General features: G+C 36.5%; 1 protein-coding gene across 1 annotated transcript in view; it reads right to left on the bottom strand.

Moving 5' to 3' along the window:
- Positions 1-645: 645 nt before the first annotated feature.
- syt9b (synaptotagmin IXb) overlaps positions 646-12,688 on the bottom strand; it is a 28,120-nt gene continuing 16,077 nt past the window's right edge. Inside the window, exons 4-7 of the mRNA XM_079603472.1 lie at positions 5,748-5,868; positions 4,790-4,961; positions 3,058-3,187; positions 646-1,150 (exon numbers count right to left, since the gene is read on the bottom strand). Of these exons, the coding sequence (XP_079459598.1) occupies positions 1,079-1,150; positions 3,058-3,187; positions 4,790-4,961; positions 5,748-5,868 (495 nt within the window). The 3' untranslated portion in view covers positions 646-1,078. The remainder of the gene's footprint in view (positions 1,151-3,057; positions 3,188-4,789; positions 4,962-5,747; positions 5,869-12,688) is intronic.

Genomic DNA, 12,688 nt, shown 5'->3' with positions numbered 1-12,688 from the left:
CACACGATGTAAAATAAGTCTCTGAGTCCCCAGAGTGTGTATGTGAAGTTTTAGCTCAAAATATACCCACAGATATTTTTATATAGCATGTTAAAGTTGTCACTTTTTAAGGGTGAGCAAAAACTCACTGTTTTTGTGTCTGTTCCTTTAAATGCAAATGAGCTGCTGCTCCCGGCACAGGGGACGGAGCTTCAAGAGCTTTTGTCCTGAAAATTTTAAAAACTTTTATCCTTTTATGGTCAAACCGAAGTCAGACAATGATGGAGAGACTCTAGAAGAAGTGACAACATTTCTGAATGATTAGTTGGTGAATGTATGTACTGTAGCTTATGTGTGTAGTTATCTTCTAGTCATTGATAAGCATATTCTGTCATGATAATCTATAAATCATGTTCCCGGGGGCGGGGTTTATGTAAATTTTAGGGTTGGTGATGTCACTAACCCGGGAGGAATGTTGTGTAGTTCCTACCAGCCGTTTGTTGTAGTCCTTAAAAAGCAAATTCTTTAAAATAAAATAAAATCTCCCTTTGCTTTGAATTTTGAGTGTTGTAACATTTCAGATGTTGTGTTTTGATAGAACTTTTTTGAAACAAAAGTTTTTGGCAGTATTTGCTTTTGCCAGAAATCATGACTCGAGTCTGTAATGCATTTCTTATATATTTTTATACAGTAAGTTTTTACAATAAAATACCACAAAATAGACCCCATGCACTACACTTCAAACAATATTAGTGTATTACAATGTGTTATACAGATACATAAAACATGACAATGTCAAAAATACTTGCCTCTCAACTAAAGTTTTCAACAAAAGCAGAACAATGTTCAAGGCTCGATTTATAACCAAATACTGCTCACACACATGCAGTGGACTCGACACTCTTCTTCTATCCAGGAAATCTTACGTCTAAGGTGTCCTGCGTGTTTACTGCATTGAGTGTGTGCACACATTTAAAGTGACCTTTAACAGAACAGAGATTTTTTTTTTCTCCTTTCTCTCTCTCGCACTTTCCTTTTCATTAAAGTTGTGAACTGGACATTGCCGGGTTTCTCCATGGCTGAAATTTCACGGCGTCCATTACGGGGAAGGGGGTGTCCTCAGGGAATTACAGGAGTCTTCGCTACCGCCGGTCGTGGTCTGAACGACCCACTGCCAGAGAGAAAAATGAGGGTTAGCTGAGGAGAACACCAAATCAGATCAGATGCTGAAAATCATATTTAAAGCTCAGACATAATACACATCGTGGGAAGAGACGAAATCCAATTCCCTGACACTGAACGCCTGCACATATTGTCACAATGAGCCTCTTAGCGCCTGAACGGCTCGTTTTTACCTTCGAATCAATTGTGATTGTGCCACGGCTGCAAAAATCAGCTCATGATACCCTTTCATCGACCTCGGATTTCCCTAAAATTACTTTTTTTTTTATTGCCGTTATGTTGTCCTCCGTCTTCCGAGATGTGATTTTCAGATTTTGGTTATGCCAAGGCTATATGAGAAGTTTTAAGCTTCCCCTTTGTTTTATATTACGGTGACTCTGGGAGCATATCGTGGTTGAGGAGGACAGGGAGTGTGTGAATTATTAAAGATGTGTAGTCTGGGCTTCAGAGAGGTCAAAGACTTGCAAACATGATTTCAGTTCAGTAATGTGAGAAAAGCCTTTAAAAAAAAAAAAAAGGAAAAGAAGATGATGAAACTGACAGTGTTAACCTAAGAGTCTTTATGGAATTCACACAAACGAGCCATTACACTGGACTTTAGCTGGGGTTTCTGCCAAAACATTATCACCCTAAATAACTTTTCACTTTCTCCAGCATATTTTGTGGGTTTATTTGACTCCAATAACATATGCGCTGCAGTTTTGCATGATGTAATAAAGGCACCATATGATGAGAAATCAAGTCTTTATATGAAAAGTAAACAACTGTTTAGCTCTTAAAGTTACAGTTGTTTCACACTTCTAAAATCATCTACTGAACTCAAATTCTGAATACCAAAATCTCAGAATAGTAGAAAACAGTAGAACATGGCATTAGCAAAAGTCATGGGTTTGATTTTAAGGGAATGCATGACCACATTTCATAGAGTAGACCTTCAATGCAATGCAAGTCATTTTGGATAAAAAAATCTGCCAAATGCCTAATATGAACATAAATGTAAAAAAATAACATGACCATTTTCACTTCAACAACCTATTTGGTGTTTAGACACTTATGGCCCACCATCACAGTGAGAGAATAAGTAGGAAGTAGGATGCTATCACTCCTAAACTCCAAAAGAAAAAACAATAAGATTAAAATGTGGCAAAGTTCATGTATTTTGTGTAACTATGAAGACAATGTACATTTATAATTAGTGTGTAATACAAACTAGATGAGTTTGTGAACAAACTTGGGTGTTGCTGCAGATTGAAGTTTGAAGGTTTTAAGTTTTAAGCAGTTTTAAAAGCTTGAAGTTTAAAGAATTTAAGTTTCAAGTAGTTTTAAATTTGAATCTGTTTTCAGCTCAAAGTTGGAAGGTTTTAAGTCTTTCAGAAAAATCGTTTGGTATGTGGTTGCTAGGGTCTTTTAAGTGGTTGCTAAGGTGTTTCTATGTGGTTGCTAGGATAATGTGACTGGTATGACTGGCATAGATAGATAGATAGATAGATAGATAGATAGATAGATAGATAGATAGATAGATAGATAGATAGATAGATAGATAGATAGATAGATAGATAGATAGATAGATAGATAGATAGATAGATAGATAGATAGATAGATAGATAGATAGATAGATAGATAGATAGATAGATAGATAGATAGATAGATAGATAGATAGATAGATAGATAGATAGATAGATAGATAGATAGATAGATAGATAGATAGATAGATAGATAACATTTTATTTTAACAATTACAATTTAAGATTTAATTGACTGATCGCGAGGACCTCCAAAACAGGTAATTTAATTATTAACAGGATGTTAGTGAATCTAGATCTCCAAACACTTCTTAAAAAAACAAATGGAACTGTTGAAATTCAAATAAAGTGATAGTCGTAAGCTCAACATTACCTCAACAAGCGGATGCCAGCGGGCGATGGGTTTGCGTGGGTATGTGAGCATCTCATTCCAGTGATCGCGTCCCAAACTCTGAGCTCTGTTTCCCACATGGCACACACCAATAACCTCATTGTGACCTACTCTGTGAATGAGAAGAGTATATCCATGCTTAAAATGTGACAGCAGAACCAGGATACCAAAAAACAATGTCTTTTTCCAACTTTATAGTGCCACATCTACCCCTTCAGCAAAAAAAATGATGATTTTTGCTAAATATTTTGATATATCTTAAAATATTTTATATACATTTCACTCTGTGCATCACAAAGACACATGAACTCTTAAGTCTCTATCCAGTACATTCTCTGTTCTCTTGTTTCTGCAGCAGCGATGAGACACTGAAATGCTGCGGTTCGTACTTCTCAAACAGGACAGTGATCTAAATCGGATATGAATCTCTCGCTGCATTGGGAATATACAGCTCAGGCTGTTCCTCAGATCACCCACCAGCACTAAGAATAAACTTCTATAATCTCTAAGCACTGTGCTTGGCAAAAATTAAAAGCATATTTAATTTAAACAAGACTCCTTTTCAGTTCATATTTGACACTGAATGCTCACTATCTCCCACCACGCTGCTAGCTGTACCTTTAGATTAGCTCTGCTAAAACTGAAGGACTAACAAAAGTGTTGGGGAAGCGACTTTGACAGGATTGGTTTTTCTAACCAGACCAAGCTGGTGTATGGTGGTTTGAACGCTTGCTGCTTGCATATGTTGGTCTTTTCAACAGGTTGAACTACAGTAAAGCAGTAGTACAATAAATAGTAGCACAAGATAAAAACAAAAGGTAGCTAGATATATTGAAGCTATGTAAGGGGTTAAAACGTATATTTACAGACATACAATTACAACTAAAAATGCAATGAAAAACTAGAAAACATCCTAATTTATATAAATGGGTCAAAAACTTAGTGATGAACTGCAGAATCAGTAAAATACTGTGCATGAACTCCAATGAATCAGTGAATCCGTTCATATAAATGAATCGTTTGAACAAGCCAATTCGCTAAAATGAATTAGACTTCCGAATGCGACACATTCTGATGTGCTATTGCTTTAGTTCGCTCTGCTGTAAATGTGACAGTGGTGTAATACTAGTCACTAGTTATAAGATAATTGTTATGAGGTTGATGGAGAGAACCCAAATGCAGACACTCAAGGTTTATTAAAGACAAAAACAGAAAACAAAACCCACGAGGGGGCAAAACATAGACGAACTAGACTGAGACTGTGACAGATAACTACAAGAAAACAAACAACTAATACAGACAATAGCACAACAGCTCTTGACAAGATACTCACAGACTGACAAAGGTTTGACATGGATTAACAATGAACCGACACAGGACAGCAAACACAAGGGGATAAAATAGGGAGACTAATGATAACATAACAGGTGACACAGGTAAAGCAATAATGACGAGACTAATGATAACATAACAGGTGACACAGGTAAAGCAATAATGACGAGACTAATGATAACATAACAGGTGACACAGGTAAAGCAATAATGACAAAACGAGGATAACAAGGAGGGCGGGGCTAGACGGCGAGACAACACAAGCACATGGCCCAACAAGGCCATGTGTTTGCACATAAAACATGCCTCAAGACTTAAAGAAAGACAAGGACTAGATGGCAGAATCATGACAATAATGCTAATAAGACACATTAATACCTTACCGGTCATAGTCCATGACTGCTATTAAAAGACTTATTTGGTCAATGTTCTCAGGTGGAACATCAAAAACAATGGCTTCATTGTAGACTGGATTGAGAGTGTTCCTTTTTGTTGAAGTTTTCCTTTTCTTCAGTCTCCGGCCGTCACACATAATAGAAACCTTTACGTAAGGATCTTAAAAAGACAGAAGAGAAAGTTATTAATTTATTAATAAGTCATACATTTAAAAATTAATAAAAAATGCCTGTTGTATTTTAAATTATTATTCAAATTATTTAAATTGGGGTTCAAACAGGACTGAGGAATTGCAAATTCCAAACACACACACACACACACACACGCACACGCACGCACGCACGCACACACACACACACACACACACACACATTTTCACAATTCTGACTTTTCTCAGAATTGTATGATATAAAGTCAGAATGGTGGTATAAACTTGTAATTTCGAGTTATAAAGTCAGATTTTCATGATATAAAGTCAGATTTCGAGTTATAAAGTCAGAATTATGTGTTATAAACTTGCAATTATATATATGTCAGTCTTTATTTTCCTCAGAATTGGACTTTATAACTTGCAATTACAAATGTATATTTCACAATTCTGAGAAAACAAGGCAAAATTGTAAAATGTTACAAAAAAAAGTTGCAATTATCTTTTAAGTTGTTTTATTCCGTGGCAGAAACAAGCTTCCATATATAAATACATATACATGTATACAAACATACACATAAGTGAACTCAAAAGAAATTCTGGATTTTGCCCAACCCCACTTAGCATTACTTGTGTATGTAAAATCTCCTGCCACATTCTCAAGTGTTTAGTCGATTAAATCAATGCTCTTTTAGAGAGCCCAGGGCGCCTTTGTTTTAACATGTCATGATGACACCAAAAAATCATTACTGCAGAGACAATAAGTCATGTAGAGGCGAGGATGGCGAGGAGCCTACCAGACGCTCCCGTGATGTCCATGGCTTTAAGATTTCTGGCTTTAATTATCGTTATTGTCAATCGGCCGGCAGTTGGCAAGTAACAAAGAGAAAACATCAGATCTCCCAGATCCACATTATCCTAGAAGAGACACAGCAATACAGAAACAGGATACATTAACGGAAAGAATCATATGATGATTTAGTGCAAATCAAATAACATTTACAAAGTCTTCTTTGAGCTTCTGGTCATCGTAACTGTCATTCCATAGCAGTGTGCAGTATTATATAAAACTCTTTCTTGGACACAACTTGTACAGAAATAGATTTTTAAACACTCTTAGGGATCATACCATGGAAAACATGTTTCTTTCCTTGATGTTTTAAGGAGTTAAGGCCCATTAACACTAAGGACGATAACTATAACGCTAATGATAGAAATGTAGTTCTAAAAAATCGTTATAAATATTAAAGAATAGCAGATTCCACATCACAACTATAATGATAATGGCACAGAGAAACGATATCGTAGGAATCACTTCCAGAATAATTATTTTCCAGCTGATGAACAATAAAAAAATGAATAGCCGATCAGAATCCACCAGACTTTAAAGAGTTCAAGCATTTAAAGCGGCAGACGTCAAACCTGCAGCGCTAGCTTACAATAAACAAGAGTTTTAACGTTCAGTGTGCATGCTAATATAGTTATCGTCCTTGGTGTGAACGTGCCTTTACAACTCACTTTAATATTTAGGATTGGGAGCTTCTTCAAACACAAAGCTGAAAGGCACATATTGTTTGTTGAATGAGTCAATGTAATTCATGCTTGGCAAAGACGCAGTTATTGAAGAATGAAGCGGTGCCAATCGTGTTGGACCCCACAGCAAACCTGCAAGTAAACACTGCAACTCATTACACATGCAACGACAGCCTGCTCATTTCAAAAGGTCAGAAAGAGGGCAGGAAAGTCGCGTACAGCTAAATTACAACGTTTTTTGGTGCAAGAATCATTAAATGGGCATACAATATCATTAAACTGCATACAATACAACCACTTTAAGAAATAAAACACATTATTACGTTTGTCTGACATACAGTAAGGACTCAATAAATTGGTAAAAGATGTATGGGAACAGAGAAGCGTTTCACCTCACGGGAATCCTGTTCTTGCACTTTGCCATCCACTCATAACAGCGAGCAGAAACCTGCTGCTTATTATCACATCTGAAAATAGACACATTTTGCACCTTTTTTTAAATTAGAGTCGTTCGTATAATGAACTAAAAATGCGATCCATAAAAAAACATCTCATCAAAATCAGCCTCAGTGTAGTGGGAGCCAACAATATATATCACCAGACATTATTTAAACCTTGCTAGTACCGGGTTGGACCCACTTTTGCTTTTAGAACTGCTTTAATTGTTCGTGGTATGGATTCAACAAGGTGCTGAAAACATTCCTCAGAGATTTTGGTCCACATTGACATGATAGCCTCACGCAGTTGCTGCAGATTTGTCGGCTGCACATCCATGATGTGAATCTCCCTTTCCACCGCATGCCGAAAGTGCTCTACTGGACTGAGATCTGGTGACTGTGGAGATCATTAGAGTTTAGTGACTCATTGTCATGTTCAAGAAACATTTTGAGATGATTTGATCTTTGTGACATGGCGAGTTATTCTGCTGGAAGTATCCCTCAGAAGATGTGTACACTGGTCATAAAGAGATGGACATGGTCAGCAACAATACTCAGGTAGGCTGTGGTGTCTAAACAAGGCTCAATTGGTACTAATGGGCGCAAAGTGTGCCAAGAAAATATCAAACACATCATTACACCACCAGCAGCCTGAAGCGTTTCTACAAGGCAGGATGGATCCATGCTTTTATGTTGTCTGACCCTACCATCTGAATGTTGCAGCAGAAATCAAGACTCCTCAGACCAGGAAACATTTTTCCAGTCTTCTATTGTCTAATTTTGGTTAGCCCGTGAGAATCGTATCTTCAGTTTCCTGTTCTTATCTGACAGGAGTGGCACCGGTGTGTCTTCTGCTGCTGTAGCACATCTGCTTCACGAGGTTTGACGAGTTGTGCGTTCAGAGATGCTCTTCTGCAGACCTCGAATTGGAACGAGTGGATATTTGAGTTACTGTTGCCTTTCCATCAGCTCAAACCAGTCTAGCCATTCTCCTCTGACCTATGGAATCAACAAGACATTTTCGCCCACAGAACTGCCGCTCACTGTATATTTTCTCTTTTTCAGACCATTCTCTGTAAACCCTAGAGATGGTTGTGTGTGAAAATCCCAGAAGATCATCAGTTTCTGAAATACTCAGACCAGCACGTCTGGCACCAACAACCATGCCACGTTCAAAGTAGGGCTGTAAACGATTAATCGCGATTAATCGAATACAAAATAAAAGTTTGTGTTTACATAATATATGTGTGTGTATTGTGTATAATTATTTTGTACATATAAATACACACACATGCATGTATATATTTAAGAAAAATGTGTTATTTATATATAAAATAGTTCTATTTATATATAATATAAATCATATAAAAATATATATGCAGTATATAAATGCAAATATTTCTCAAATATATACATGCATGTGTGTATTTATATAAACAAAATAATTATACACAATACACACACATATATTATATAAACACAAACTTTTATTTTGGATTCGATTAATCGCGATTAATCGTTTACAGCCCTAGTTCAAAGTCACTTAAATCACATTTCTTCCCCATTCTGATGCTCAGTTTGAACTTCAGCAGATCATCTGACCATGTCTACATGTCTAAATGCATCGAGTTGCTGCCATGTGATTGGCTGATAAGATATTTGCGTTAACAAGCAGTTGAACAGATATACCTAACAAAGTGGTTGATGAGTGTATATATTATTTCATATGAATTTCATCAGAATAAACTTGTGAATGGTCATTGGAAAAAGATAGAGTACACTAACCAGCTGCTTGGACAAGCCCCACAGACAAGTTAAATGCATTACCCCAGAGCACAATCGTGATATAACCTAACTAGTTCTTGGGTCACGATCGGTGAACTGTTATGTATAGCCTACATGCAGCTCTTTGGCTCATTTCAGCGCGTTAATGCAATGACACAACAGGACGGAAGAGAAGACGACGGACATACATTAGTAATGAATCAAAGAGTGTGCAGAACCCAAATGGGCCTTTAATGCACACAGCAGCCGAGCACTGGCGGATCCCACAGCTACCAGAACTTTCACGTGCTGTCAATTATTAACTGATCTATGTTAATGGACACGCTCTGCTCTGGGATCAGATGGGTGTGTAATGTTGCTGAGAGCATGTAAGAACTCTTAACATTACTTAGTCTCTCATATCTTTCTACCCCCAAAGGATTCAAGAGAATGATCTCGAAGTTGCATGAGGCCCAGCATTATAAGAGAATCTTTGTTTTGCTTAACAATATATATATATATGACTATATATGACTTGACTTAGACTCAAACTCAACTTCAACCTCTCTCTATATATAGTTTCAGGTCACTACAAACTTTTTTTCAGCAAGGAAGCATTAAGTTGATCAAAAGTGACAGTAAAAGCCTTTATAATGCTATAAAATGTTTATATCATTTTCAGCTTTCTATTCATCAAATAATCCTTGATCTAAATGTATTGCAGTATCCACAAAAAAATTAAGCAGCACAACTGTTTTCAACATTGATGATGATGATAATAATAATAATAATACATGTTTTAAGCATATTAGAATTTGTGACACTTAAGTCTGAATATTCAGCTTTACAATTTAAAATGTAATTAATTCATGTGATGGCAATTATACAGTTATTGTAAATTATAATATTTACCAATATTACATTTTTTTACTGTATTTTTTATCAAATAAATGCAGCCTTGGTGAGCATAAGAGACTTCTTTCAAAAACTTTAGACTCCAAATATGACATGGATTGCTCTTCAACAAGGTTTTTAAAATAAACATGTAAAGTTAAAAAAGAGAGAGATACTTGACTTTAAATTACCCTAAACACCTGAGACTTGACTTAGACTCAACCTCAAATGCTTGAAACTTGACAGACCCAATCTAAAAGGCTTTACACTTGACTTTAAACTCTAAATACTGGAGACTTATATCAAGGATGTTATTCTCAGATTTAGCAAATGGGTTTATAGTGCATGCTGGTCATGGACTTACTGCCTTTCTGGAAGTGACTTTGGGCACTGTAAAGGAAACTGCATGAGTGGTCAGCACACCTCATTGGGCTTCTAAAGGCTTCCTGACAAATCTAATCATCTGTGATTGTGTGTATTTGAGGAGCTCAGAGGGTCTGTTAAGATAGATCAGTCCCACTCGGAGCAGTTCACAGCCCTCAGGCTTCTCGCACAGTGGGAGGCTCCATCTATTACGGCGAAGCAGAAAGGTCATGGAGGCAGGCGGCAGAGATAGGCTCATTATCTGGCCAGGTCGCAGCACTACGTCCGGTCCTGTCGGCTACGCTGAGTCGTGTTCATTAATGCTCTACAGGGATGAACTGGATGGTGTTTTCCTGCCTCACAGAGCTCAGACTCAAGTGCAGTTCCACAGTGACACTACTACTCTATCACCTTTAATTGCCTTTGGAACATGGACTCAAACATTGGTGAAGGATCAGTTTACCGTCAGACTAGAGGTCAGTCTTTATCACCAAAAGTGGCAAGCACAACCTTTCCTAACCACATGGGCTTATTTAAATGGACAGTTCACCTAAAATATTTAATTCCGTTCTTATTTACTCACCCTCATGTCGTTCCAAACCTGTATGATGACTTTCTTTCTTCTGCAGAACACAAAAAAAGATTTTTTTTATGTTATTGGGGTCCAAAAAACATGTTTGGATCCCACCTTCATTGTATGTATTTCATTTCTTTCTTCATTTTTTTTTTTTTTTAAATACATTCTTTTGCGTTCATCAGAAGAAATAAAATCTACCATTTGAAAGTTTTGGTTCATTCATTTTATCTAGCAATTTTGTTTTAAAGTGAGGATAAAGATACCGGTAATTACAATGTTACAAAAAATTCTGAAAAAGAAAAAAAGGGACCAGTTTCCACACACATATGAAGCAGAACGACTGTTTTCAACATTGATAATAATAAGAAGTGTTTCTTGCGCAGCAAATCGTAATATTCAGCAAATCAGCATATTATAATGATTTCTGAAGGATCATGTGACACTAAAGACTGAAAATTCAGCCTTTTCATCAAAGAAATACATGTAATTTTACAATATATTAAAATAGAAAACAGTTATTTTAATTTGTAATATTTCACAATATTATTGTTTTTACTGTATTTTTGATCAAATAAATACAGCCTTGGTGAGCATAAGAGACTTCTTTCAAAAACATATACCCCACACTTTTGAACAGTAGGCTAGTGTATATATTTTTTTATAGTCAATTAATCAGAAACTCTTTGTACTTGAGTTAACAATTTTGCATTGTAACTCTGCTGTTTTTTATTGTAATTTTTTTTGGCCATTTTATTTAAATAAAACTGGATGATCGAGACACCCAAGTATGCAGAAAGATCAATAAATGAGATGGCCTCTGGGTTTGATGTAATTTAGGAAGTTTTGTGTTTGTTGTCTTTGCACATAATAATTAGTGTCTAGGAAAGAGAGTACGGGTAAGGGAGTAAGGTAATGTTTCTTCTTATTGCCTCCGTCTAATCCATACGATGCACAACCTTCATTAACAGAGAGGTAAGAGAGGTTGACTCTTGTTGCAGATTAAATCCTAAATTGGATTTTCCTCATCAAGCCAAATCCTGGTTGCTTCATTATAAAGACAAATGCTTTGTCTTTTAAAGCAAGCACCACACAAAATTAAGAAATGAAATGCTAGAGGCTTTTGTTTAAAGGATTCGTTCACGAAAAGTCATCATCATGTTGTTCCAAACCTCTAAGACTTAGTTTCTTCCGTGAAACACAAAAGAAGACATTTTAAAGAGTGTTTATGCTATTTGTTCAAGATTAAACAGTGACCAGGAGCTCCAAAATGAACAAAAAACATAATAAAAGTGATAAACTATGAAGCCATAGAAGCCTTTATTTACAGAAAATGTTACTCTCCAATGTAGATTTCAAATGTCACGTGTGCTTGTATTCAAAACATATGCAGTATTCATATTCAAAGCAATGCAATTGATTTTCTTGTAGCCAAACAGTAAAAATGTCACAGTAAAATAGCAAAATAAGACTGTCTCTTCTATTGTACTTAAGTCTGTAGTGTTTCTTTCCCTGACGTGCCATGGTAAAGTGGGCGGGATGTGGTGGGAAGGGGCGTGGGACAACCGGCTATTAATGCTCAGAACACACCCTCTTCTTGTGTGTGAGAGACATTAAGGGTTGGACCTCGTGAAACCAATTCCTCTCTGGCGAGGTAATTGAATTACGCCCTTCCATCTGTAGACTATAGGATAACAGACGCCTCTGCTCTCATACGCACTTAAATCAAGTCAGCGGTAAAATTATGGTCACTTGCGAACTGTGAATGAAATTATAGTGCAGTTGTGAAGAGGTTGAATATGGCTCGAAGTCTATCTAGTGTGATTCTCCATCTCCAATCCCACCCACCCCCACTTATTCAAAGGCTGATTAACAAGGGATGCTCACCACATTAGAAAGAAAGAGCATAATGAAAACATTGATGAAAGTCAGGGCAAAGTAAAGAGGCTTGTTAACATTTGCTTGATCACACATTTTCCATTTTGTGACAAGACCACATGCAGAAAGTAAATCTGTACTCCAGGACTGGCACAAAACCTTTTTGGCTATTTCAAAATCCCACAAGCCGTTGCGATTGGTCTTGTGAATTTTACATCTAAAAATTAAAATGATATTTCTCCTAATTATCTTCTCCTATCTTCATATCTCAAAATTGTTCTTTTGTCTCAAATGA

This window comes from Phoxinus phoxinus, assembly GCF_949152265.1.
Source record: "Phoxinus phoxinus genome assembly, chromosome: 25".
Classification (NCBI taxonomy): Eukaryota; Metazoa; Chordata; class Actinopteri; order Cypriniformes; family Leuciscidae; genus Phoxinus; species Phoxinus phoxinus.
Note: the sequence above shows the minus strand (reverse complement) of the source record. Positions and strands in the feature narration are given on the sequence as shown.